General features: G+C 32.6%; 1 protein-coding gene across 3 annotated transcripts in view; it reads right to left on the reverse strand.

Annotated features, from left to right (window-relative positions):
* LOC127706387 (uncharacterized) overlaps window positions 1–27,033 on the reverse strand; it is a 50,077-nt gene that overhangs the window by 1,420 nt on the left and 21,624 nt on the right. The window contains exons 5-12 of one of the 3 annotated variants that reach the window (XM_052210969.1): window positions 25,979–26,350; window positions 21,523–21,606; window positions 17,229–17,312; window positions 11,546–11,602; window positions 8,346–8,396; window positions 5,331–5,417; window positions 4,035–4,121; window positions 2,058–2,162 (exon numbers count right to left, since the gene is read on the reverse strand). In XM_052210969.1, the coding sequence (XP_052066929.1) occupies window positions 2,058–2,162; window positions 4,035–4,121; window positions 5,331–5,417; window positions 8,346–8,396; window positions 11,546–11,602; window positions 17,229–17,312; window positions 21,523–21,606; window positions 25,979–26,350 (927 nt within the window). Of the gene's footprint in view, window positions 1–2,057; window positions 2,163–4,034; window positions 4,122–5,330; window positions 5,418–8,345; window positions 8,397–11,545; window positions 11,603–17,228; window positions 17,313–21,522; window positions 21,607–25,978; window positions 26,354–27,033 lie in introns of all 3 variants that reach the window. The other 2 variants (XM_052210968.1, XM_052210970.1) reach the window with 2 other exon arrangements.

Raw genomic sequence — 27,033 nt, forward strand, 5'->3', positions numbered from 1 at the left:
TCACGGTAATCTTCTTTTGAATAATATTTTAAAAGAATATGCTTGTATTTGTTAGATTGTTAAACATTGATTTTCATAGCCGTATCGTACTAGTATCTGACTGTCAGGTCGCAATTTCTCTACTTATGACTCATCAGTGGTGCTCGAATAAAAGTAGTTGGAAGGACAAATCAAGTACCAAATTAAACACCATTGAAATAAAATCTTACAGTTGTTTCAAATACGGCTATTGTCAACTATGCCAGCGGTAAAAAATCTTTAGTGTTTGGAATAATTCATCATTTTCTAAACAAATAATTTATATGATCGTATCAATGTTGTTTTATTTTAACATAGAAAAGCTGCAGTGCCATCGCCCTAGGCGGTATTTTTAAAAAACTCATCAAAGATACCAGGTTTATCTTAGGTACACCATACGCTCGATTCGTCCACATAGGACTCACCATTTTCGCTTGAATCAAAAACTTTTGAAACAAAAAAACTTCCAAAAGTTGTCTATGCCTTTGGGTAGAAAAACGTTTTTTTCGAATAATAAAACTTTTTGTTCACAGTTGAGTTATAAAAATGCCTGTATCATTGATTTTTTTAACTACATTGCTATTAGTATTCTCTGGGTTGAAAAGAAAAATCTTGTATGTTCCATATTTTGGAATGTTTACTTGCTATTAGCAATATAACGGAAGACATATGTGGAATCGGATATACTATTCCTATTGGAGCACCTGACAACACCCTTGTTTTTTAATTGGAGCTCCTGTTGCTTAATCCTTAGTTTTTATGAAGTGTACACGTTTGTTTGTCCTTGGTTTTTTAGTATTTCGCTTTTGTCTCGATAGTTAGATAAAACTTTTTTATATACAATAACAACGTTTCATTAAGAGTTGGGCATAATCTCGTTGAAAATCCTTGTAAAAGCAAGTCTAAGAATGATTGAACTCTGCCAAATAATTACATGCGGTAAAAAACATTTTTTTTCTTTAACATATCAGCTGAGCTGAATAAGTTTTAATCATTCTAATTACTTGGATAGAAAATATAGTACATGACTGTTGATTTGGTTCACTTTTGACAAATTAGCAGACTGTTATACAATAGTAAAAGGATTGTCAAGAAAACTTCAACGCATAGTTTCATTGATAGCTGGAATAGAAGTATAATAAATTCATTTAACATGTTTAAATGTCTAAATTATAAAATATCCAAGTCTGTATTTGGTTTTGAAAAAACTGTACTTTAATCAGTTATCATCAGATTGTTTATTTGAAAGTAAAGATAGTTGAAGATATACTGATAAATCGTAAAATCATAGTACACTCTGTTATAATGATGAAACTGTTGAATATTTCCCGTTTTCAAAAATCTATTTCCAAAATGAAAGGCAAACATTGAAACTTATATTATGGCTCATATAATCTCCTTGGCAAAAAAGATATGCACCTCTGCTTTTTTTTTCAGCAAAAAATTATTTCAATACATATGATAATATTTGCTTGCTTTGTAAATTAACCACGGTTTGATGTGCTAGTTCATTTATTTTGTTTGATCTCTTTTATAGCCTATATTGATATATCATGATATAACATGTAATACATACAAAATCATTTTTGCTGAAGGCTTTTTTATACCAAAAAACCACTATGTTTCAGGATTTCAGTGGAAAAAGTGTCTAGAAATACGTGTCTACATGATAGATTCTCATGACGTATGTTAGGCAACTAAAGATCACAATGAGCAAGATAAGACAATACCGTGAAGTCAGCTATGAAATGTCACCGTTACAATACGTGAGACAATTCAAACTAGACACAACAAAGGTCTGATTGATGACAAAACATTTACCGAAAACAAAAATATGACACACAGCAACCAACTACTACTACAGAATCACACACTTTTCATATTTTGGTTTTCGGTAAATGTTTTTACGATTTAACATCGGAATCATACTGACTTTTGACTAATAAAGAATAGGCGGGGATTAAACTTGTGTATGGCCTCCCTATTCATGAGACAGTGTTGTAACAGTAATTTTTAGTTGAATTATGATAAAATAGTACCATTGTTCTGTTTTGATTCTGTCTCAATGCGGTCATGTATAGATTCCGATGTTAAATCATCTGGCGCTTGTACGTAATCTTCATCGTCTGTCTCTTCGTGATTTTCTGTAAATACATTCTTTGTTATAAGATGTTTTTAAAAAGTTATAAATTGCTTTGTAAGATAACGGTTTGAATTGTCCTATCAAAGTCAGCTAATTGAAACTGATTGTTGTTAGTTTGTTTTGTAAACATAATCATTAATCTGTTTTTTCCCTTCAGATGCAAAATCAAATGCCTCAGTTAAAGTTATAGAAAATTAATCAGAATTCAAAATCCAATGTTCAATCTTTCTAAACTATTCTCTTTAACTACATTGCGGTAGAAAACACAGTATACACAATCATCGTAATGGATAAAGGACACACTGTGATTTCCATTGTCAGATGTCATACAATATTGCGTTTACGTGATATGGGAAAAACCACTTTACCATATTGAAAAAAAACTAGCTGATCCTAATTTTCGATGTGGATTGGATGATTTCATTATCAAGAATCAAAAGCAAAGGCAAAGCTGATTATGTCAAAGGTCATTAGAAATATTGTGTCCAACAATTGCACACCTATCTATCCCCTAGTTCAATATTCATTGAATTTGTTTGAATGTGTACACTTAAAAGGTTTGTCATAATGTTGGTTGAAAATGTTTACAAAAAATATATTTAATTTGCAAAATATAAAACCATTTATTTTTTCAATAACTGCCAAAGGACCCTCAATGTTGTATTTATCTTTGTTTTCTTCAGTAAGATGGATATTTAAAACTTCCCAATTTTATAAATTAGCCTATGTCCTTATTTCATTTAAACATTGGATCATGAAAAAGGACAAATCATAAAACGCATAGGAAGCAAAGGACGAGAATGATCACAGTTGACTATTGTTAGTTGTTATAAATAGAAGTTCCCTTATGGTATTAGTTCCGAATGGCAGAAATATTCTGACATGAATAGGTTGAGCAACCCAATCATAAATGATTTGCTAACGTGACAACAATTGGGATCCAGCGCCTTAATTTGTGTAAACATACATCATAGATATAACAAATAACTAAATTTAACAATACAAATAAACAAACAATAACAATCGTCAAGGACTGCATATAAGTCTTACCTTTTGCTCAGACATAGATAACTTTTTACAAAGTCTGAGTTGCAGCTACAAGCTTTTGAATATCCATTTGAGTTGAGGCAGGTGTATTCCATACGCGAGTGAAGTTAGAATATTGCTGCTAAGGGAGGACAATGTTATAGAATATGGTAATGAGGTGACCGTTGGAGTCAAATTCGAGGTATATGTCAAAACATGGGGCGGATGAAATTGTGTCTTTGGTTTTCTTAATCTCCAGCTCTGAGGCATATATCAATTGAACCCATTTACTAAAGCTTTGAGAAAATAGTTTCAACTGAAACGCGACAGTATAGTTACAGCAATCCAATGATTGAGATATTAATTTTACCTTCACCAATCTGACCTCCTTTAAATAAATGTAATCAGCTGCCAACTGGTTGTAAAGAAAATATCAAAAATGCACCAATCATATGAAAAGTTATTATGAAAACAAAAAATATCCTGCAAAGCTTGTAATAAAAAATACTGGGTTTTAAAAGAGAGGCGAAAGATACCAAAAGAACATTCAAACTCAGAAGTAGAAAATAAACTGACAACGTCATGGCAAAAAAAAAGTGAAAGACACACAGACAAACAACAGTACACAAAGCACAACATAGAAAACTAAAGACTGGGCAACACGAACCCCACCAAAAACTGGGGGTGATAGGATCCTGCTCCAAATGTGGCACCCGTCGTGTTGCTCATGTTAGTTGAAACCCGGTAATTAGTCTAATTCGGTAGGTCACATTCTGGGAAAAGGGGACGGGATTGTACATGTTGTAGTTACGACGATTGGAACATACATGATAAATATATATAGTACCTGTCTTTATATTTGATAGTTGAAATAAGCTGTTTGGCAAAAGGCTATCTGCTTCACAGAAGACATGCACACACCGGTTATCAGTTTCTGTAAGTGAATACTTGTTCATCAATGCATATGCATATAAAAGTATAGACAATTGTAAACTGAAAACATCATTCCGTGTGAGCCTATCATGATATTTATATTCCAATTATTTTTGCAAATGATGGCAAACAAATTGTAAAGCAAGAAAAAAAATATATTTTGTTTTGTTAGTTTGCTTTGCGAATGAAATCATTAGTCTTATTTTGATTTTTGCCCTAACCAAAACTAAACTTAATCCGCTGAGAAGCTGAAACCAACGTTCATGCTCAATCCTCATACATGGGAAAAATTGAATAAACTGCAATCGAAAACATGGTATGCACAATCATCGTAAGGATTGAATAACACATATTGATCGTTATGACCATACGTAATAAATATAGAGTAACTAAGTAAAACTGTGCGTACTTGATATAACAAGAACCGCTTTATCATATTGACAAATCAGATAAACGTAATTATAGGGTGAAGGGGTGACCATTATTATGTTAAGGATCAAAAGCAACCATTATTATTTTAAGGATCAAAAGCAATTGCAAAATGGAAAATATGAAAAAAATCAGTGACATTATTTTGTCCAATCAAGGCATACGTAATCACTCCCTTGGCATTCTACATTAAGCTTCTTAAGTTTGTATACTTTAAAAGAAGAGGATTGTCATTGTGTTGGATGTTTATGTAGACGTCGAAAATTATAGCTATTTTGCAAAAACACAAACTTTTCATTGTTTGTAGTTGACAAGGTACGATCTTTGTGTGTTCAATACAATTTATATCTAAAGTCTCCGTTTTTATTTCATCAAAAACAAGATCATGACAATTAAAAATCATAATATATTTGTAAAAGTAGAAAGGGATGACAAATTATCGCAGTTTACATATAACATTCGGATATCTCTTTTTTGTACAATGTGCAGTATAAGGAAATAATTCCAACCGAGAAACGGCAATAAAGTAACGGCATTCCAACGATAAACATACGTGCCTTGTTTTCAGCTATAAACGTTATTTTCATAATTGTAATTCGCTGCAAAATAATTGTAAGAAAAGTATAAAACTCGTTTCATTAATATTAGAAAATGAAAATAACACTTTATAATTGTTATGCGTCCGACTCTGGATTTACCATCACCAGGAACGCCAAACGTTAATATGATAATGAAAAGCAATTTGCAAAAAACATTTCGAAATTTTTTTATTATACAATACCTCTCGTAGTATTTGACTCTGGCAAAGTGCTGTTAAACAAAAAGTTATCTGCATCAAAGTTGACCTGCACATACTGGTCATGAGTTCCTGTAAGTGAATAAACTTTCATCAGCACACTTGTATTAAAATACACTGTGTTAGCTTAACATGATTTGTCACGTCATTTAGTCCTGATGAGTATATGCATCCGCTGTTTTTCAGTACATTCTAATGTAAATATTGAGCTTTGCTGGCAACCTTTTTGTCTTTTTGATTGACTATTTTTTATTTGGTTTGTGTTTAACTCCCCTTTCAGCACACATGGGTAAACAATGGCGACTAGGCAGCATTGGTGGAGGAAGCCTGAGTTTAAGGAGAGAACCAACAACCTTCGGCAGGAAAACTGAAAACCTTGTCGGAGCGGAATTCGAACTCACAACTTCAGTGCTAGTGATTACTGTAGTTGGACGATCACACGATCAATGATTTTGTAAAGAAACAAAACATGCTACAGGCCTTCGCAGGAACATACCTGTCAAGTTTTGTCTCTATTGGTTCTTAAGATGATATTATGATTTTGATCAATGGACCAATATTTTGTCCCTTGAAGCAATATTTGTTTTTTCATCTAGACCAAAGTAACAACACATCCGTAAGATATTATTAAATTGTAAAACTTGAGTCTTATACATTATGAACAATAAAATATGTTAGCACTTAAGCTGAGTAGAACCTTCTAAAAATCATTTCTGCGTGGTTTTGTTTTTCAATTCACTGTTTGTGTTACAGAAAAAAAAATGAGCAAATGTAATGACCCAAAAGGTTTGAATATAAGATTTAACACCCGCTTGTGACAGTTTTTAATTTCCGGTGGGAACAGACATAAAACTTGCTAAGAACTTTCAAATTTATTAGAAGGAAATTTTGAACTAAATTAATTTAAACAGCATATCATGAATTCATCAAAGTAACACCACGCAGGTTAAGGTTTGACTTCGTGGTATGATAAAACGACTCCATTAAAGACTATTCATTTGTATTAGTACATGTTCCTTCTCTAAGTACTTCTTGAATGAATAGATACATTGAAAGACTTTCAGAAAACCACCTATGTCAAAAGAATATGAAATAATTCATTTCGTTTCGGGAATTTAGAAATTTATAATAATTTTGCAGGAGGTTTAATATCAATAGTGACTAAAAGCAACTTTTCCAGGAAACAATTGAAGTTTTTCAACATTCAAGTCAACGACTTCTTACTTGATTGCAATGAAACGAAAAGGCACAAAACAAATTAACTTCGAAACCATTAAGATTATACAAAATCTTCTTGATAAAATATTATATTATGTTTTTGTACAATCTACTGCTTACGCAATAGCATGTTTTATATGAAACTAGCAATGAATGATGTACGAGTTGTCCTTTTTAAACTAATTAAACATTATTTTATTGCACAACTGCTGTACTACATTTCATTTTGATTTGACAAACTTCTCTAATGAATACTTGCACTTTTTGGGAATAAAAGTTCCGTAAAGTAATAAAAAAAGTTATACAAATCCTTAAATTATTGCAGCATAATAGTAGAAAATATATAAACATGTTTTGGTAATTTCAAATTCAATTAAAGTGAGAATGAAATGGAGAACGTGTCAAAGAGACATCAACCCGACCAAAGAGCAGAAAACAGCCCAAGGCCACCAATGGGTCTTCAACACAGCGAGAATATCCAGCACCCGGAGGCGGGCTTCAGCTGGCCCCTTAAACAAAAATGTGTACTAGTTCAGTGTAAATGGACGTCACACTAAACTCCGAAACATATAAATGAACTAAAATTAAAAAAAACATCCAAGACTAACAAAGGCCAGAGGCTCCTGACTTGTGACCTATTTATCCAATAAACCTGTGAACAGGAGAATCAAGTGGTTAGACACGTACAGGAGTTTTTATTAACGTTCTGTTCTATGGAATTGACTTTAAATATTCATTTTCAGGGTCAGTTTTGTATTTTATGCTTGATTATTTCTTTTCTAAATCATTTTATTTCAGTATATGAGTGATTAAGTTTATGTACACAATATAAATCAATACAATCAATGCCAATAACGAATAAATGTCTTCTAAAAAAGTATTTACATTTCTTGTTTGTCAAGTTTATGAATTATACTTTTGTATAAATGTTGTGGTTTGTTATTTATTTTCATTTTAATGAAGAAAAGAAGATGAATATTAGGGTCTATGTGTTCTTGAAACATCAACTCAATTGCACATACTTTGTGCTTGCATTTTCAATTTTTTTTTAAATAACTCATACACATCTATTGTTTTTGATTTGTTATTAGATATACACGTATTTATTAGATGTATCATACTTTGTACCAACCTACTAAAACTTACGATGACGACCTTCGACAATTTGGCTTCAGAGGAGCTTACATTCTTTTTTCTTTGTTATATGTTTGATATTTGTCTCTTTAGCAATAACACCGCATCTCCTTATTTAATACTCTATATTTTTCTCATTAATATTCCTTAAATTTGAAACATAACAAGGTTTACATTTATTCATTTGCTTTTTTTTTATTATCAAAAACAATCTGTATTTCTTTTTATATTTTGAAGGTTTTGAAGCAGTACAAACATCTTGCAATTGACAAAATCCAAACATTGATTGACATTTAGTCCTAACCGTAAAATTGAGATCACGATACAAGAATCTAGATTCCCAAATTTAAAATTTAAAATTATATCGACGCATTTTAGAATTGACAACTATTAGTTTAGAAATACATTTGATGGTTTCATTACTAAAACATGATTTTAAGTAATAATGTACAATCTATAGTGTAAGGGTGTCTGATATGTTAGTTGATGACATGATACCTATAGAAAGTACCAAGATTATTGCTTGCTATAGATCAAGTAATTGATGCAAGAAATAGTCTCATATGAAAGCTATGTCACAGAACTTTTGATAAATACCAGTTCTAGAATATTTTTTTTTACATAAATAAATACATTGTAATCTGTTACCAGAAGAGTCTAATTCTTTAGGGTGTACTTGAACTGTCTTGTCATTCGTGTCTGTAAAAGAATTACGGTTAAACATTATACGTAGTTCATAGCAGAAATATAGCAAAGGATTTTACAATAACTGAAAATAATTGAAACAATTTCAAGTACTATAATCATTAAGAAAATCATAAGACATATATAGAACTAAAATCTGTACAATATTGCAATCATATGAGTTATGATAAGCAATGTCATTAGCACTTTTATCAATGTCTTTTCTTTGATCGGATATTCGTTTGTGTAGACGACATTTGTTTTCAATTCATAATAACAAATCTATCTTAAAATATTACAGTTTTTATCGACGATACTGAAAACCTATTACATTTATTAAAGCGTCTGAACAGAATTAGTGAACATTTTCAATTTCATGTGTGACCTTAAATATGTCCGACGATACAAAATAGTAAAATTCAAAAGTATGATTTGAAAGGTCCTCGAATTATTGGATGGTATCGAATCGGTTTGCATGGACACACCAATCCAGCTGTTGAACAACTGGGAATCAAAAACCTGAGATTACATCACAAAACCCGGTTATATTCATATGGTAAATTTTAAAAACAAGAAGTCGTTTGTTATCATTATGAACTTTTAGCAACTACCATTTTCAAATAATTCATTTTGCAGACGATTATGTCCCGTTTATATATTTAAAAAGTTAAATAACAAAAATACCAAACTCTAAGGAAAATTCAAAACGGAAAGTCCTTTATCAAATGGCAGAATCAAAAGCTCAAACACATCAAACAAATGGAAAACAACTATCATATTCCTTAACACAGTTCTTCGTCCCATTTGACAGTAGAGATGTAAACTAGTATTGAAACAGTACAATGTATAAAAAGTCATTTGTGGCCAAGGATGTGTTTTTTTACCCTTCGCAAGACGTTGACCATAATCAAATGCCACAATCAAGTTTCATCATATCATTTTCCTTAACGAGTCAAGAAAAAGTAAAAATTATGTTTTTTGTTTTTTCTTGTTATTTTTTGAAATGGAAATATTTCACATTCATTTTATAATTTTCCCTAGAGATGAACATACCAGGTACTTTTCATTTTCTTAATAAAACACATTGAGTTAGCTTAGGTACATTACAATCAGAAGAAAAATTTGACATTTCATCAGTTCATAATAAATGCCTTATGGGAAAAGAGAAGTTCATACTCAATTTTGTTAACCTGAAGCCCTAAATTACTTAATGAAAGTGTTACGATCTGTTTCTGTGTTGCATGCATCACACTGAATGCGGTCTTTGTTTTAGATGATTTACAATTTGTCGAAGGCACTGAAAGTCCTCGAAAGTACCACAACATAAAACCCAATAGATTAATAAAAGTGCTTTTACACAACTATTTGATTAAAAAAACGTTTATACTTGACAAATTTGCTGATCGCAAAAAAATCAATATTTGTTGAGTTCTTTTTTTATTCTCTTGAAACACAGGTATTTATGAGCTTGTCTTGGTATCCTTTTAGGGATTTATTTGGGTTTATACATTTTATTTTGTTTTAGCACCATTAACGAGGAATAAATGATAGAAATGGAGTCATGGGAAAGTTAAAGAAATTTGCATTTCTAAATTCTATATTGAAGTAGTAATATGTATAAGAACAAGCGTTTTTTTCTGGATTGTTGCAAATAAACTATTATCTGAAAAAAAAAGTATTCTTATCACAGTAGTAAAATATATTTAACCATACGATAGAGAATTTCATACGGATTAAAAGTTGATGTAAAGATTTGGAATGGCTTGGAATGATAGAAATGAATCTACATCACTCATTTCTTCTTTGTTGTTTGTCTATTAAATGGCTAATATCTATATATTTGTTTTACAAACTGTAATAATAAAGAAATATTGGAAGGATAAAAAATTATAAATTTTGGTAATTTCATTTTCAATATTTCAATAATATAGGGGCGTTTAGTCATTCAAATGAAAAAAACGCAAAAAATCATCAATTCTGTGAAATGTTTAGGTTTTTTGGGAGTAAAAATTGTATCATTTCACTTTACACACCCTACTGGTACTCATCCACATCTTGAAATGAAAACCAGTGATGCCCTGGTTCAGTACAACTCACAAGGTTTATAAAAAAGGTAAGTGGTACAGTCTATAGAGACAACTAGAACCATCTATAGAGACAACTTGTACCATCCTACAGACAATGGCATATATTGAAAAAAAAATTGGTCTGAGGATTCAACTAGGAAGTCAGTTCAGCCACAACCAATGAGAAAAATCTTATACTACGCTATAAAGCGCCCAAGAATGACAAAATGTGATGAGAAAATTAGCGACAGGATTTATGCTAAATCAATAAACCAAAATCTAATATTGCAGACAGAAAGTTCACGACAACAACTGGATTACAGGGATTCTGACTTTGTACAGATACATTGTGGATTTAAACATGTTTCTGGAAGCTTAACCCTCCATGAACCTTGGACAGTGGTGTAACAGCAAAACACTGTAAAAATCAGTTGGAAAGGGTTATCAGATTGACACAAAGCACAACAAAACAAATATCAAAAAGAAAAAAGACACAAATTACGAATCTTTAAGTACTTGAAGCTAGATCAAAGTCCATTTAGACAACTCATAAATAAATAATATGTTTTCACATACTAAATATCAATCAGTACACTTCCAACGGATTAGTGAAATTAGTGATAAACAGTTCTAAGAAAAGAATGACCCAACATCATGTCAAAATATAAGTATTGATATCATGAAGGCCCAATTATTTTTTTATAACTGAACAGCAATACTGAAAATTTCTCATAAAGCAACAAATATGAGACTTGCCTTTAGTTAAAAAGTAAAACTAAGTAGTCCATGAGTCTTTGCTGCAATATTTTCGCATCTAGAAACTCATGCTGTTATGTTATGTTGTTAACTTTTACTCTTTTTCTGACTCATTTGATTAAGTTTGCAGTCAATAAAACAAAAAACGAATTTTCTGTAGATGCAAGTTCGTTTATTGTTTTTGACGCATATTAACATAATTTTTCTTGTATAGTATTTCAGGGATTTGGTTGGAGCATATGTTTGAAAAATGCTTTTTTTTTAAATAAATGGTGTTTTGTTAGTAAATGTTGTTCGTTCAATAAGGATAATTGATGTAAAGCTGAACATAAATTACTATACCTAATAATGGAATGTCTTCATCTGATACAATGTTCTTTTTCTTTTCTCTTCTTCTTCCTTTTTTGAATACACATTGATACAACAGTTAAAAAGAGTCCCCAATTTTTAAAAACTGTGCATTTCACAATATAGATGGTCGTTGATACAAACTTCCAGACAAGCATAACCATATCTTCTTTACTGAAGTATCAGACATGCATATAATGTAAAAATTCGGGTATAATAGAACAGGATATGGACAATATTTACATTAGGGTTTTTGTCTGGTAAACGGGAATAACACCATTTGAACATCGCGAATCGATCATGCATTTTATGTCCGATATTAACCTGAACTTTATTTATACGTTATCTTCTTTCTCTAGAGGTTTCTAGTAAGAAGTTTCGTTTTTGTAACGGGAGCATGTATTAATTATCTTTCAATGTTTTCATATATTACGGAGTATGCCATGCAAAATAAGGTACACTAACATCTTGAAAGAAAATCTATTATCGGCCAATGAACGTTATATACATTTCCTTGTTTTATATATGTTGGGTGTAAAAATACTCCACAAGAAAACAAAAATGTGGCGATTGATGTCTTTTTTGTTTTGTTTTTACAACAAATGTATATTCCTTATTCTTCAGATTGCCTGTTACAATTATACTTGATGTCTTACTTTTGAAAACTATTACAATGTAAGAGAATTTGCCGTTTTATCTAGGTTCTTTATAAAATGCTGTGTGTATACTGCAAGTATATTTTTGGCTTGTCCTGTTCACTATTTTATATCATAAAATTGAAAATGGAAATGGGGAATGTGTCAAAGAGACAACAACCCGACCATAGAACAGACAACAGCAGAAGGTCACCAACAGGTCTTCAATGCAGCGAGAAATTCCCGCACCCGGAGGCGTCCTTCTGCTGGCCCCTAAACAAATATATATACTAGTTCAGTGATAATGAACGCCATACTAAACTCCAAATTGTACACAAGAAACTAAAATTAAAAATAATACAAGACTGACAAAGGCTAGAGGCTCCTGACTTGGGACAGGCGCAAAAATGCGGCGGGGTTAAACATGTTTATGAGATCTCAACCCTCCCCCTATACCTCTAGCCAATGTAGAAAAGTAAACGCATAACAATACGCACATTAAAATTCAGTTCAAGAGAAGTCCGAGTCTGATGTCAGAAGATGTAACCAAAGAAAATAAACATAATGACAATAATACATAAATAACAACAGACTACTAGCAGTTAACTGACATGCCAGCTCCAGACTTCAATTAAACTGATTGAAAGATTATGTCTTCATCATATGAATATCAGGCACAATCCTTCCCGTTAGGGGTTTAGTATCATACCATCATAACATATATGAGAAGAACATAACCCGTGTCATGCCAACAACTGGTTTTTAAATAAATGTGTTTAGTGCCGATGCAAAGACCCTATAAGTGAATCAATATTAACGCCAAAATATGCAATCTTTAATGACCTGACAACAGTATCGTAACTATATCCCTTCTTAATAAGTCTATTTAAAGGTTTTGTTAGCTTCAGAGGTGAATACTGACATTTTTGTGCTTTATAAAGAATATTTCCATAAAAAATTGGATGTGAAATACCTGAACGTATAAGAAGTCTGCATGTTGAGCTATATTTACGAATGATGTCCTTATACCGATGATAAAATTTAGTAAATGTTTTGACTAGTTTGTGATATCGAAAACCCTGGTGTAATAATTTTTCAGTAATACATAAATTTCTCTCGTTAAAATCTAAAACATTGTTACATACACGAGCGAATCGTACAAGCTGAGATATATAAACACCGTAAGATGGTGACAAGGGAACGTCACCATCTAAAAATGGATAATTAACGATAGGAAACGAAAAATCAATTCTTTTATCATATATTTTAGTATTAAGCTTTCCGTTAATTATATAGATATCAAGATCGAGGAAAGGGCAGTGGTCATTGTTAGTATTAGCTTTATTTAAAGTAAGTTCAACAGGATAAATTTCTTTAGTATACACACTGAAGTCGTCATTATTGAGAGCCAAAATATCATCCAAATATCTAAAAGTATTATTAAATTTGTGTATCAGATGTTGTTTCGATGGGTCTTTGCTGATTTTTGTCATAAATTGTAACTCATAGCAATACAAAAAAAGGTCCGCAATAAGTGGTGCACAGTTAGTCCCAATTGGAATTCCGATAACCTGACGATATACGGAATCTCCAAAGCGAACAAAAATGTTATCTAGTAAAAATTCAAGGGCATATATAGTATCAAAGCATGTCCAATTGACATAGTTTTTTTGTTTATTGCTACTAAAAAATGACCTAAAAGAGTTTGAACATATATATTCACATTCTGACTTTTTAAATGCCCATTTAATTAGGTGTGTGAATTTTTTCTTAATGAGAATGTGAGGCAATGTGGTATATAGGGTAGAAAAATCAAAACTTTGAACAGATTCAAAATCACCAATATATGCATGCAATTTATCAAGTACTTCCAACGAGTTCTTGACACTCCAAAAGTAATTAATTCCACTATTTTCGAAGGCCTTATTTGAACAATTTATTATCAGGTTTTTGATTGTACCAAGTGTACTGGTAAGAAGAATAGACAATTTAGTAGTGGAACAATGGCTTGAAGACGAAATGAATCTATATTTGTAAGGTGTTTTGTGTAGCTTCGGAAGCCAATACATAGTTGGGACTTTCATTGTATTTGGTTCTGCTTGTAAAGCGGTAACTAAAAGTTTATGTTTGTTACATATGTCGTTTTCTGAAAATGGAGTCAGTTGGAATGTTGGTGAATTGGTGATTTCTTTACCTTTTTTAAGATTAAGATAAATCTTTTTCCGGACACCAAACTATTTAGATATGATTTTCTAAAGTTTGTGACGACCAGTCGCGGAAAGGTCAAGATTACGTGGTTACGGGATTTATTGTGCACCTTTTATTACTAATCTTGAGTCATCAACATACATCTGATGTGCTGTTCGGCCTAATTATAAATTTTATTAGTACGATTGATATTGGTTTGATAACTGTGACCAAAAACAATTTACCTATGTAAAAATAAGGAGATATGGTATGATTGCCAATGAGACAACTATCCACCAAATTTCAAATGTAGTGGATGTAATCAAATATCGGCGACCGTACGGCCTTCAATAATGAGAAAAACCCACACCGTATAGTCGGCTTTAAAAGGCCTCGACATGAAAAACATGAAACAATTCAATTGAGAAAACTAACAGCCTAATTTATAACAAAACAATTTACGAAAAACAAATTTGACAGTCATAAATCAACGAAAAACCACTGAACTTCAGGCTCCTGACTTGGGACATGCACATACAGAATGTGGCGGGGTTAAACATGTTTGTGAGCGCTCAGTCCTCCCCCTAACCTGGGTCATTGGTGTAACAGCACAACATAAGAACAATCAGTTGAAAAGGCTTAACTCAGCAGATCGATTCAAAGCAGAAAAACATCAAACAAAAACACAGACGGGACGTGGCAGGGTATTTATCCATTCCTCATCCCTAACAACAAAAAAGAGTACTCAGAATTACTAACAGCTAGTTCAAAGCGAATTACAAATAAGAAAAAAATCATGTATCTAAAACTAAAATACCAATCAGTACACATCCAGCATCCAACGGATGTATTGTAAAGACATCTATAACAGTCTGAGAAAAACATGACCTTGGGCAATGCCAAAATATAGGTATCGACAGATTGTAGTTCCATGAAAGTACATATGTGTAGAACAATACTATTTAGTATGGATTTAATTTACTAATAAAAAATTCAATATCTATACCAATAAAAACAATATCCAAAGATATAATTACAGTTTCGAATTGATAACCTTTTAGAATAAATTTATTTAAAGGATTGATAAGTTTACCCGGATCGTATCTTAATTTTCGGGCTCGGTTAACAACATCACCGTTGTAAATAAGTTTTCTACAGCTACAGCCAAACTTGCAAACCAAATATTTGTATCATTGGAAGAATTTAGGAATGGTTTTACGTAATTTGTGGTAACGAAGTCCCTCACTTAATAATCTAATAGTAATACGTATACATAGATTACGCTCATTGAAATCCAAAACGTCACTACAGATAAGGACATAGCGAACGAGTTGGATTATATATACACCGTAAGACGGTGCCAATGAAACATCGCCGTCCAAAAAAGGAAAATTAACAATAGGGAAAGAAAAATCATTCCTTTTGTCGTAAATATTTGTGTAGAGCTTCTGGTGTAACACTGAAATATCTAAATCTAGGAAAGGACAGTTATTGCTGTTAATATTTGATTTATTAGGATGAATTTCCTTAGTATATTTAGAGAATTCTTGATTATTTAATGAAAAAATATCATCAAGATAACGGTAAGTGTTGTTGAATTTACCAATTAAATGAGAGTTAGACGATTCTTTACTGAGTTTGGCCATAAACTGTGATAGTCTATTCTTTGTTCGCCTTATTAGTTAAATGCTTTATGGTGTTTTGTATTGGAATCCCAAATTTAAAGCGTGAGAATACTTAATAATTTTATTCAAGCCTTTAAAGCAAAACAATGCACTTATTATTAAATTGTTTACTAGTATATCAAAACAATTTTAAGGGAAGTAATCTGTTTCTCTATACTTAGAGAACAATGTGTGTGTCCTTTAATATCAAAATGATGAGATGTGGTATGATTTTCAATGAGACAACTATCCAACAGATTAAAAATTAAGTGAAAGTATGCAATTTAAGGCCTTCGTACGGCCTTCAACAATGAGAAAAACCAATACAGTATAGCCGACATGAAAAATGTTAAACAAATCAAGTGAGAAAACTAACGGCCTTTTTTATACAAAACCATTTACGTAAAAAAAAATACCAAACACTTGTTTGACAGACATGAACCAATGACAACCACTGTATTAAAGGCTGCTAAATTGGAACAGGCACATTCAAAATGTGGCAAGGTTAAACTAGTGTGAAAGCGATCATACCTCCTCCTAACCTGGGTCAGTGATGTAACACAACATAAGAACACACTGTAAAAATCATTCGCTATTGGTTTAAATCAAAAGATCAACACAAGGCACACACAACTACTATTATAAGAAGAATAGACACAAAGCTCCGAAATAAGAGTACTTTAGATGTCGTTGGTCGGGTTGTTGTCTTTTTGAAGCACTCTCCGTTTCCATTCTCAATTTTATATCGAATATCGTCAGAAAGCGGGCATTCCATCAGAAAATGTTTTTTCAGTCCCTACCCTACAAGTCTCACAAAACAAACAAACTCTGTTTTCTACGGATGTAAGCGGCCTGGAGTATCTTCCGGTTCCGTGCGCTAGCGTAAGAACCTATGTGTGTTTCTTCGGGAGGCAGATTTCTAAAAGTTTTAAACTGGTTTCAGAATTCCACATTTGACTTCTATGTAAAATAGTTATTATTTCATTAATAAATACTGTTAAAATTAATGTTACAGAAAAAGAGGAACGAAAAAGCTCTTCCGTTCACTGCTAACCTAACAGAATTATTGGAAGATAATGTGGAGCAGGTTTATCTATTTTTGGCATTGCATTGGAATATTTGTGGATATGCACGTGTATTTTTTTTAATCACGCCAATCCCCTCCCCACACAAAGAGTTACATGTACTTACCTTTTCGATTGCAATATACTGCTACAGTCAGTAGTATGGTTACCATAATAACAGAAGCACTTATTACAGGTATCAATATATTTGCTAAAAAAAAAAACACGATCGAAATAAATCTCAAGCAAAATGTCGCGCATACTGATTAACATAAGCTGACTTATATAACGAGCAGAAATTAAATTTTTGTGCAAAACGAATCCCACAAAGCTGGAGGGATATAACAGGCTATATATATATATATATATATATATATATATATATATATGCATACATCATCATATAAGTTATGTATCTATACATTATTTTTGTCACCATTACAATCACGAGTGATAAATATAAATGGAAAAATAATGTCAAATGAATTCCAAGAGTCTGACTTAACCGCAGAAAATATCCATTAGTTCATATACTTATTACTCGAACCTGTATGTGTATACCATGTATAAACACAAAAAGAGCGACGATAATGGTTTCGGCCGAACTCTTGAACAAAAGGATGCAAGTTATTGTAAAAAACGAAAGAAAAAAAAAAAAAAGAACACACAAACAACCCTCCCCCGCCCCTCCCCCCCCCCCCAAAAAAAAAAACACACAGTAAAATTGAGAATGGAAATGGGGAATGTGTCAAAGAGACAACAACCCGACAAAGGAGCAGACACCAGCCAAAGGCCACTAATGGGTCTTCAACACAGTGAGAAAATCCCTGTGAAGTAGTATGCATATAAAAATCCCTGTGAAGTAGTATTCATATAAAAATCCCTGTGAAGTAGTATTCATATAAAAATCCCTGTGAAGTAGTATTCATATAAAAATCCCTGTGAAGTAGTATTCATATAAAAACCCCTGTGAAGTACATGTAGTAGGCATATAAAAACGAAAATAATACCATTTATTGTTGTTTGTTATATTCCGAATTTTGTAATAGTAAAGAGTCAAAGATGAAATGTAACTAGCCATGTCATTTCCAGGCTGATGGGGGAAACTAGTCTATTGTGGGTTTATTGCATATTTATCCAATACATACTGAAACAAAACTATCTGTCACGTTAATGTTGAAATACAAATGACGCGAGTCGTTTTGAATATCGGTATAAAAAGACTCCGTATTGGATTTCGTTTTTTTAATTAACGAACGCACTAATTACAAAATGTACTAAGGTCAAAATCAATGTATTTTATTGGCACTTATTGATCTCCAATAGCGTATTTGAATACAAATTTCAAACTCATTAAATTTTCTACAATACACACAGTTCTCTGCTTTTTTTTTTAGAAAATGTAATTTAAACGTGTTGTTATAAAGTTTGCATAAAATTTGTTTCAATGAACGCTTCAAGAACTTATTTAATTTGTCTTTTAAATTAAATTCATGATGCATTTCTCTATCACACATAGCATGCGGAGCGTAACAGATACTCTCGGACTATCATAAACTCGGCCTATAACAAACACGGTCTACCATTATTTATATAAAGAAATAAAGGTAACAAAATCGGCCTATGATTTGTAGATTGTGATGTTACTGGTTTTTTTTCTACTTTTTTACATAATTTTACATAATTTATAACAACTTTATGTACGAATTTATTAGATAATGATAAATATTTTTGAAAAAAAATATAGAAATGAATTTAAATAAACTTAAGATAAAATATGTGTTTATAACAAGTACAGTTTAATTGAAAAATATGTTTGAATTTAATACTTTAAAATGAGTATAAAAAACTTCTATTTGGAATGTTGTTATGTATTTCTCGTTTGTACTTTTATCTTGATAGTATGTTTTATTTATTGGTAAATGGTGTTTAAATGATTGGCTTGTGTGTATGTTTGTACTGTGTTTAATCTTAAGTGTTCATAATTGGTATACAAGCAAAGAGAAATTAGATTGGCAGTGAATGGCTTGAAACGTATAACTAACATATAAATGATGTTTTCAACAGAAAGTATACGTAATTGTACTAACTTATAAGTTGACGATCTAGACCATTAATATTTCTTGATAAACTTCTTACGTATATCAGTATAATTTTGACATTGTAAAATAAAATGAAATTCATCCTCTATTACATTTAGATCACACATAATACACACATTCTATTTTATCTACTAATTCCATAAAAACATCCAGTTTCAATACATAAATTGTGTGAGGACAGACAAATTTTTGTTATCCATTTAAGAGGCATTTATATATAGAGGAATACATTTTCGTAAATAAAATTGTAATTATATATAGATCTACATTTGACACAATATATTTATATATTCTACACTTTGGTAATGTTTCAAGCATAAAATGTAGCTCTTGCTTAGCTTTTATAACCGTTGTTTGGTTAATTGTAAAATGAACTATCCAAACAAAGTACCCATTAATTGTCCCAATAATCATTCATACCAAGATCATGTAACAGTGTATTAATACAAGTTGCCAAGTTTTCACATTTATTACTATTTGCTACTAATTTGATTCTATGTACTGTGAAGTCACTAGGTGTTTGGTTAATTACTATTTCATGTAATTACAGGTAGTCAACAGTACACGTGCCAGTTATTAGTTTAAAAATTAAGGTGATTAAAAAGGTGTCACCAATACACGTGGCAGTATGATATATGTCATATTCCCAGTTCAACTAAATGAGTCAAGCATATAATAAAAAGGATATAAAAATAAGAGAAAAGAAAAGAAAAGCCAAATAAGTGGTTACTTTTCATTGTCAACTGAAATTAGTCTTACTTTTCTTTTTATATCTAGTTAACGTAACTTACATTTCTTGCTTGTAAAGTGTTCAAAAATAAATCATTCAATTATTTTGACTCATAATTAATTTAAAATAAAGTACTGCTAATTAATTTCAAATAAAAAAAATAACATCCATTATCATACTTATATTCTTGTAGTAGTCCGAGTTTGTTATAGTCCGAGTTTGCTATAGTCCGATTTTGTGAGGCCGATTTATTGAGGTCTATTGTGTTATAAGCCGAGTTTGTTATAGTCCAAGTTTGTTTATATGGGCCGAGATATCAGGGAGTCAATGTAAACTGTCGTTTGGAAGACGCTGTTTTATTTACACACCATAAACATGCCGAAACGTTCAGAGTGACATATATTTCAGGCTGAAGACGGTCACATTCATTTAAAAAAGCATTTTGTTAGCAGACAATCGCACTACTTCAAGTTTGGGCAACGAGTCTGTAGATTATCACAAAGCTCATTTCTTGTCGACCTAATAACTATTTCAAACATGATTTTATCAGTTTAATGGGCGCATTTCGATATACTGTTTACTTTCGCTTCTCATGTTTTTGTTAGGTATCATATATTTTTCAGCCCGAATCAGGCCTATGAATTGTTGAAGAATGACCTGTAATCTATTGTTTAACTTAAAGTCTTTGTTTTTTGCCTTTTGTCATGGTCTATGGATAGTTGTCTCATTGGCAATCATATTCAACTCCTAGTTTTATTAAACCCTTTTGATTCTGAATCTCTCATGCAATGACAGTACCTTTCCAATTAGTATTTATGTGTTGCGTCTAAATATGTATTTTAACACTTTATAGTGACTGAAAAGGGTTAACAAATCATCATAAAATATAAAAGACACTTCCAAACAGCACCAGATCATTTGAAATTGCAGCTTATTGAAGGAAACTGAGTAACTTAGATGTGGATAGTTTAATTTCAAAATAAAACATGCTGAATTGTTGTGAAAGGAAATAAAACACAAAAAAAAAACAACAGGTAAATACTGTAGTTAATTAATAAAGATTTCATTACGTCATTATTTCTGTATTGGCCTTGTTATTGGTCCTCGTCCACCTGTATTGGCCTTCGGCTTCGCCTCAGGTCAATACAGCAAGCCTCGGACCAATAACAAGACCAATATAGAAATAATCACGTAATAATATCATAATACACCCATAGAATGAAAAGTGAAGAAACTGAAATTAAATGTTATTTAATAAATAAAAAAAAAATATGTCGTAAAATATAGTTTGTCCAATCTGCACGTTGACGCCCATGATTAGTTCTTGAGCTATAGCTAAAAGCTTTAAATTACAAAAAAATCATATTTGAAGCTAGCATCCAGAACTTAAATTCAGGATAGGTATAAACGTGTATGTTCCCATACACAATTTGGAGAAACGTCCATAGTTAACGGCATTGTTCTCTCAATGGCGTGCTTTCTCTATAAGCCTGTATCTTTTATGACAAGTAACGCATAACAATCAGTAATCTAAATAAAAAAATGGAGCTGAAAAATTTAAGCAAATTTAATGCGTTTTCAATAATTACCTGTATTACTGTCTTTGTCTTTTGGTCGGTTGTTGATATCAGTTAATTTGATGATAACTGTCCGGGTACCTCTGTCTGTAAAATCTATGAAATATAAAGTAAAGAAACATTGAGCAAAACATGTTTTGATTTCACTATTTGCTTTATAACAGGATATCACAGTTTTTCGTCTATGTCTGTTAACTTATCAAGTTATGAAATTAAGGAGATGTGGTATGATTGCCAATGAGACAACTATCCACCAAAGTTCACATAAAGTGGATGTAAGCAATTAAAGGCAACCGTACGGCCTTCAACAATGAGAAAAACCCATACCATATAGTCTTTTATACAAGGCTCCAACAAGAAAAATATGATACAATTCAAACTAACGGCTTGTTTTATAACAAAACAATTTTCGAAAAATAATTATGACAGCATGAACCAAGGACAACTACTGAACTACAGACATCTGACTTGGGACACGCACATAAAGAATGTGGCGGTGTGAAGCATGTTTGTGAGCGGTCAACCCTCTCCCTAACCTTGGACAGTGGTATAACAGCACATCATAAGAACAAACTATAAAAATCAGTTAAAAAATGCTTAACACATCAGATCGACACAAAGCAGAAAAAACATCAAACAAAAACACAGACTGGACGTGGCAGGGTATTTATCCATCCCTCATTCCTAACAACTAAAAATACAACAATTACAGATCTGAGAGTACTCGCAGTTACTGACAGGTAGTTCAAAGCCAATAACTAATAATAATAAAAAAATCATGTATTGTAGACTAAAATATCAATCAGTACACATCCAACATCAATGGATTTAGTGTATTGAGTAGTATTGTCGGTTCAGTTTTGCCCCCCCCCCCCCACAAAAAGCATGACCTGCCCCAAATATTATATATGGCCCTAATGACGTCACCGGAAGTAAGGAAGACGAATCACGACGGATGCATGTTCACCATATTTGAATATAACAGTATGACTCACGTAGAACCATGCCAATACGATGAGTCATACCGAATGCACGCGCGCCACTTCAGGACGTGTCGACATTATAGGTACGTTCATTAAACAAGAGTATGTCTCCCTATTTGGAAAATTCAAAAATTTAAAAATTTTTGAATTTAGAAAATAAAATAAAAAAATTAAAAAAATTTAAATTTAAATTCAAAATTCAAAAATTAAAATTTAAAATTAAATCACAAAAATTCAAACATTCAAAAATCGAAAAAAAAAATCAAAATTAAATTAAAAATTCAAAAAAAAAAATAAAATAAAAATTCTCAATAAAGAAAATGGATCGACAAAAAATCACTGCTTGAAACTGATCACCTTTTTTAGCGTCTATAAGAATGCCTGAAGCAACGCTTGTTACTAAACGATGGATGAATTTACCTGTACGTATCGAGCGAGGATCCTCTTTCCTTTTTTGAAAATAACAACGGTGGCGCATTCACGATTCAACTTCATAAAAGCTACACATTAGACGGAGAATGGGAATGTGCACTGCTAGAGTTATCGTTCGTTCCAAAATTTCCAATACCAACGAGATCGGTCTCCTTTTGCTCGGACTATGTGATCGACACGTACGCCCGGGAAATGTCTCTGTCGATACTTCAATCGGCAGGGGTTTTGAACTAAGATATCGCGGATATCGTATAGGAAAAACCGATTTACCTCAAAGTCACCGGAAACGAATTGCACCGAATCGAATTCGTCTTGAGAGATACTAATCTCAAAGTATGTCGCTCGAAGGATGACCACCTGTTTTTCTTGCTGCATTTTCGCAAGAAACCTATAAGAGGAGATTGTATTCACATGCAGAAAAGGTGAACATGTTTCAGTGCAACTTATGTCGAAGCGTGTATGCTTGGCCACATGATCTTCGAAGACCTATGAAAAACAAACATACGCAGCAGCTGCAGCAGCAGCAGCAGCAGTTCCTTCCTCCGGAAGAGGTATACGAATTTTCTGGGTGGCAGCAGCATCAGCCTAAGCAGCAGCAGCAGTCGCAGCAGCAGCCTAAGCAGCAGCAGCAGCAGTCGCAGCAGCAGCATCAGCAGCAGGGCCTTCCCCTGAAAGAGGCGCAAGAATTTTTGTATCTGAAACCCGGAACAGCAGAATCGTCAAGACTTCGAACTGATGTCTTGCAGACGGGCAATAGAGTCGACATCTCTGAAGAAATGAAGGGCCACGATAGTTCAGAATCGTCAAGAATGCGAACTGATGTATTGCAGACGGGCAATGGAGTCGACACCTTGAAGAAATGGACGGCGACGATAGTTCCGACACTGAAAGTACAGCGTCAGATATAAAGGATGACAGAAATGATCTAATAGCTTATCGAGATTGCGGACTGGTCTTTGCACACTATCGGGGTTTAGAGAACCATAATTGTCGAATGAAATCGATTCGCCTACCAATGTCTGGCGAGGCACTAGAGGGAATTTTGAGAGGAACGTCGGCCACCGTTTGCTGTGCAGACGACTTACCAGCCTATGTGAGTGACAGACCTAAACCTACGTGGTCAACACGGACAACTGTAACCAGGAGGGAACTCATTGGGTGGCCTTTTATTTTCCTATATCGGGACCGCCCGAGTTTTTTGATTCCCTAGGAGGAGCACCAGAGACATACCAGCAACATTTTAGAAATGTTCTCATCGTTAACGGACCCCAGTTCCGTTTTTCTCGATGTCAAATTCAACCCGACTTTTCGGAAACATGTACACTATACTGCGCCTATTACGTGAAAATGAGATGTCAGTGTATCAACATGGAAGATGTAGTGAATGACTTTTCATCTGTCGACCTGGATGCCAACGACAGAAAACTCATTGCGTTATTTTCATTCTAATAATTTGGTACACAATCAATCAGCTTTGATGTAATATTGATCTTAATAGAAAATTTGCTCATATCATCTTTTTTTTTACTTTATTCCGTGTGTATGTGTGTAAACAACATAAAAGCCACCGTATTACACCAATGTCCAGTTAGGGGAAGGTTTGCCGCCAACAAACTAGTTTAACCCCGCCACATTCTGTATGTGCCTGCTCAAAGTCAGGAGCCTGTAATTCAGTGGTTGTTGTTTGTTGCTATATATTATATTTGTTTTTCATTCATAGTTTTGTACATAAATCAGGCCATTAGTTTTCTCGTTTGAATTGTTTAACATTTGTCATTTCGGGGCCTTTTATAGCTGACTATTTCGTATATGTGTTTTGCTCATTGTTGAAACTTGTACTGTGACCTATAGTTGTTATCTTCTATGTCATTTGGTTTCTGGTGAAGAGTTGTCTAATTGGCAATTATACCAAATCTTCTCAGTTTTATACGTACCTCTTAGTTTTGGGTTTGTAGGTATACGTAAGTGTCTTCAAATGGTTGTTGATTCGATTAAACACTTATATCAGTTATTCCAAATACTAAATCTCTAGTTATTTTAACATTGTATAAAGTTTGCTTTTATATTTGAACTATTCAGAACTAGTTAAATAACAAACAAAAAAGAAGACCGTGTTGAAAATGAGAATTGGCGACGCTGCTGATTATTAAGGAAAAGTGACAATCACCATTGTATGAAAATGTATGAAAAAAGAAAAGATCACAAGGGTATAGAGTTATAGTTCCTTGAACTGTTCCAGTTTTGTAGGAAGACCTACGTCGGGAAGGGTGTCGATTTGGCTGTTTAATACAGTCACGTCCAATCGTAATGCAAACATTTGTATTGCATTGATTGGCCAGCGCTCAGAGAGTGACAAGCACGTTTTTCGTATTCAGTTGTTCCCTTTCACCAACAGTACCAACAAAACCTACCAAATCGATTATCTGTTATATACGTTATCGTTCTAAGTTTTGGTACGATTCAAATATTTGACACTAAATATAATATAACTGCAAGTGACTTCTAGCAGTCATCAGGGAGATGGAAATGTGTATGATTGATTCGCAAGGTACCTGATCTTGAGGTCATCAGGGCATACATTTTGAGCAGTAAATATCAATACCAAATTTGACCTATATCTTATGTCCTTGACATTGAGTAATAATGTCACGGACTTGGTCAAGAGGCACTTTAATTATCACCAAGTGATGAACGGACGAACGTACGGACGGAGAGAGGGTATATTAATAAAGCTCTAAATGGCCACTAATGATATTTCAGCTTTTGGCTAAATGAACCATCATTCGAATTCAAACTTAATATAAATACAGCATATAAAAAAAGGTAACATTTGGTCCAATTGATTAACAAATATAATAATGATCCAATATATAAATTGGATTGCCAGACTACTATGTGATATTCGTCTAAAATGATTGTACTAGTTATTCTCTAAAAATACACCATAGACATAGCAAAAAAATAAGACAAGCAAAGAAAAGAAAAGAAAATAATAAGCTGCAAATGTAAGATTTGGTACGCAAAAGAATTTCAAATATTAAATATTGTATTACCTGTTCCATTAAAAGACAAAGTTGACACCTTAGAGAATACTACTAATTGTTCTTCGTCTTTAATATGAAATCTTATGTCACATGAAAAATATGTTTTAGTGTTCAACTGTTTTTTCAAAACAAAAAAGCGTGAAAACTCATTTCCAGAGGAACTGCAGTTGCATTCACGTCTAGAACACTCCCCATACGAATAGGTACATTTTCCTGTGGCATTGTTATAAGTTATACTGTCCACTGAATTGTCGTTTATTAGAAACTCCGCATGATTTTCATTAGGTGTTCTGCATGAAGAACAAGTCAACAACAGCCTTTGAGTATCGTCTTCTTGAACGATTTTACCAACCAGATTAACGATCGTAGAGGCAGTTTTATCTGCTGAAAAACAAGAATAACGATAATGTTTTGTAGAAAAGTACATATGTTTATCACGCAAATCTATCGAAAACGGTTAATTTGTTTTGATTTTGTAAAAGTGGTTTCTCAGTTAAATTGTCGACTTGATTAATTGAAAGTCATCGTCATTAGATGTGTGTCATAAGTCACAATCGGAGTAAACCCGGTAGAACACCCTTATCAGCTAACCTTACTGTTTTCTCCTTAAATATTTAAAGAGTTGACTGCAGGTCTTTAATTGTCTTTTTCACAAATTTTCTAAACATGGGGTAGCTTGGAGATTAATTTACTACAGCAACACGTTTCTTTTGTTGGTGAACATGTGTTGAACTGTAGACGTCTACTTTTGTAGGAGACACGTGTTATCGTATAGAAGTACAATTTGAGCTCATTGACAGTCATACCACTCTTTTTATTTTCATACAAATCTCTCCTCATTTATATTTGACATAATAATCACCTTTTGCATTGAACTTTAGTTCCAGTCTTAGTAGCGGATAGTGTTTCTATTTACCAAATTAACGGAGTGAGCATTTTGCACAATTTGATGCGTATCAATATGTAATAGTGCACATGGTGTATATTTTTTGCTTGAGGTTTTGTCATCCATTGCACTTTTTTTGTAGTGTTATCTTAAAGTTCAGTGATTTTTATGTACTGAT

This window comes from Mytilus californianus, unplaced genomic scaffold (genome assembly GCF_021869535.1).
Source record: "Mytilus californianus isolate M0D057914Y unplaced genomic scaffold, xbMytCali1.0.p SCAF_6, whole genome shotgun sequence".
Classification (NCBI taxonomy): Eukaryota; Metazoa; Mollusca; class Bivalvia; order Mytilida; family Mytilidae; genus Mytilus; species Mytilus californianus.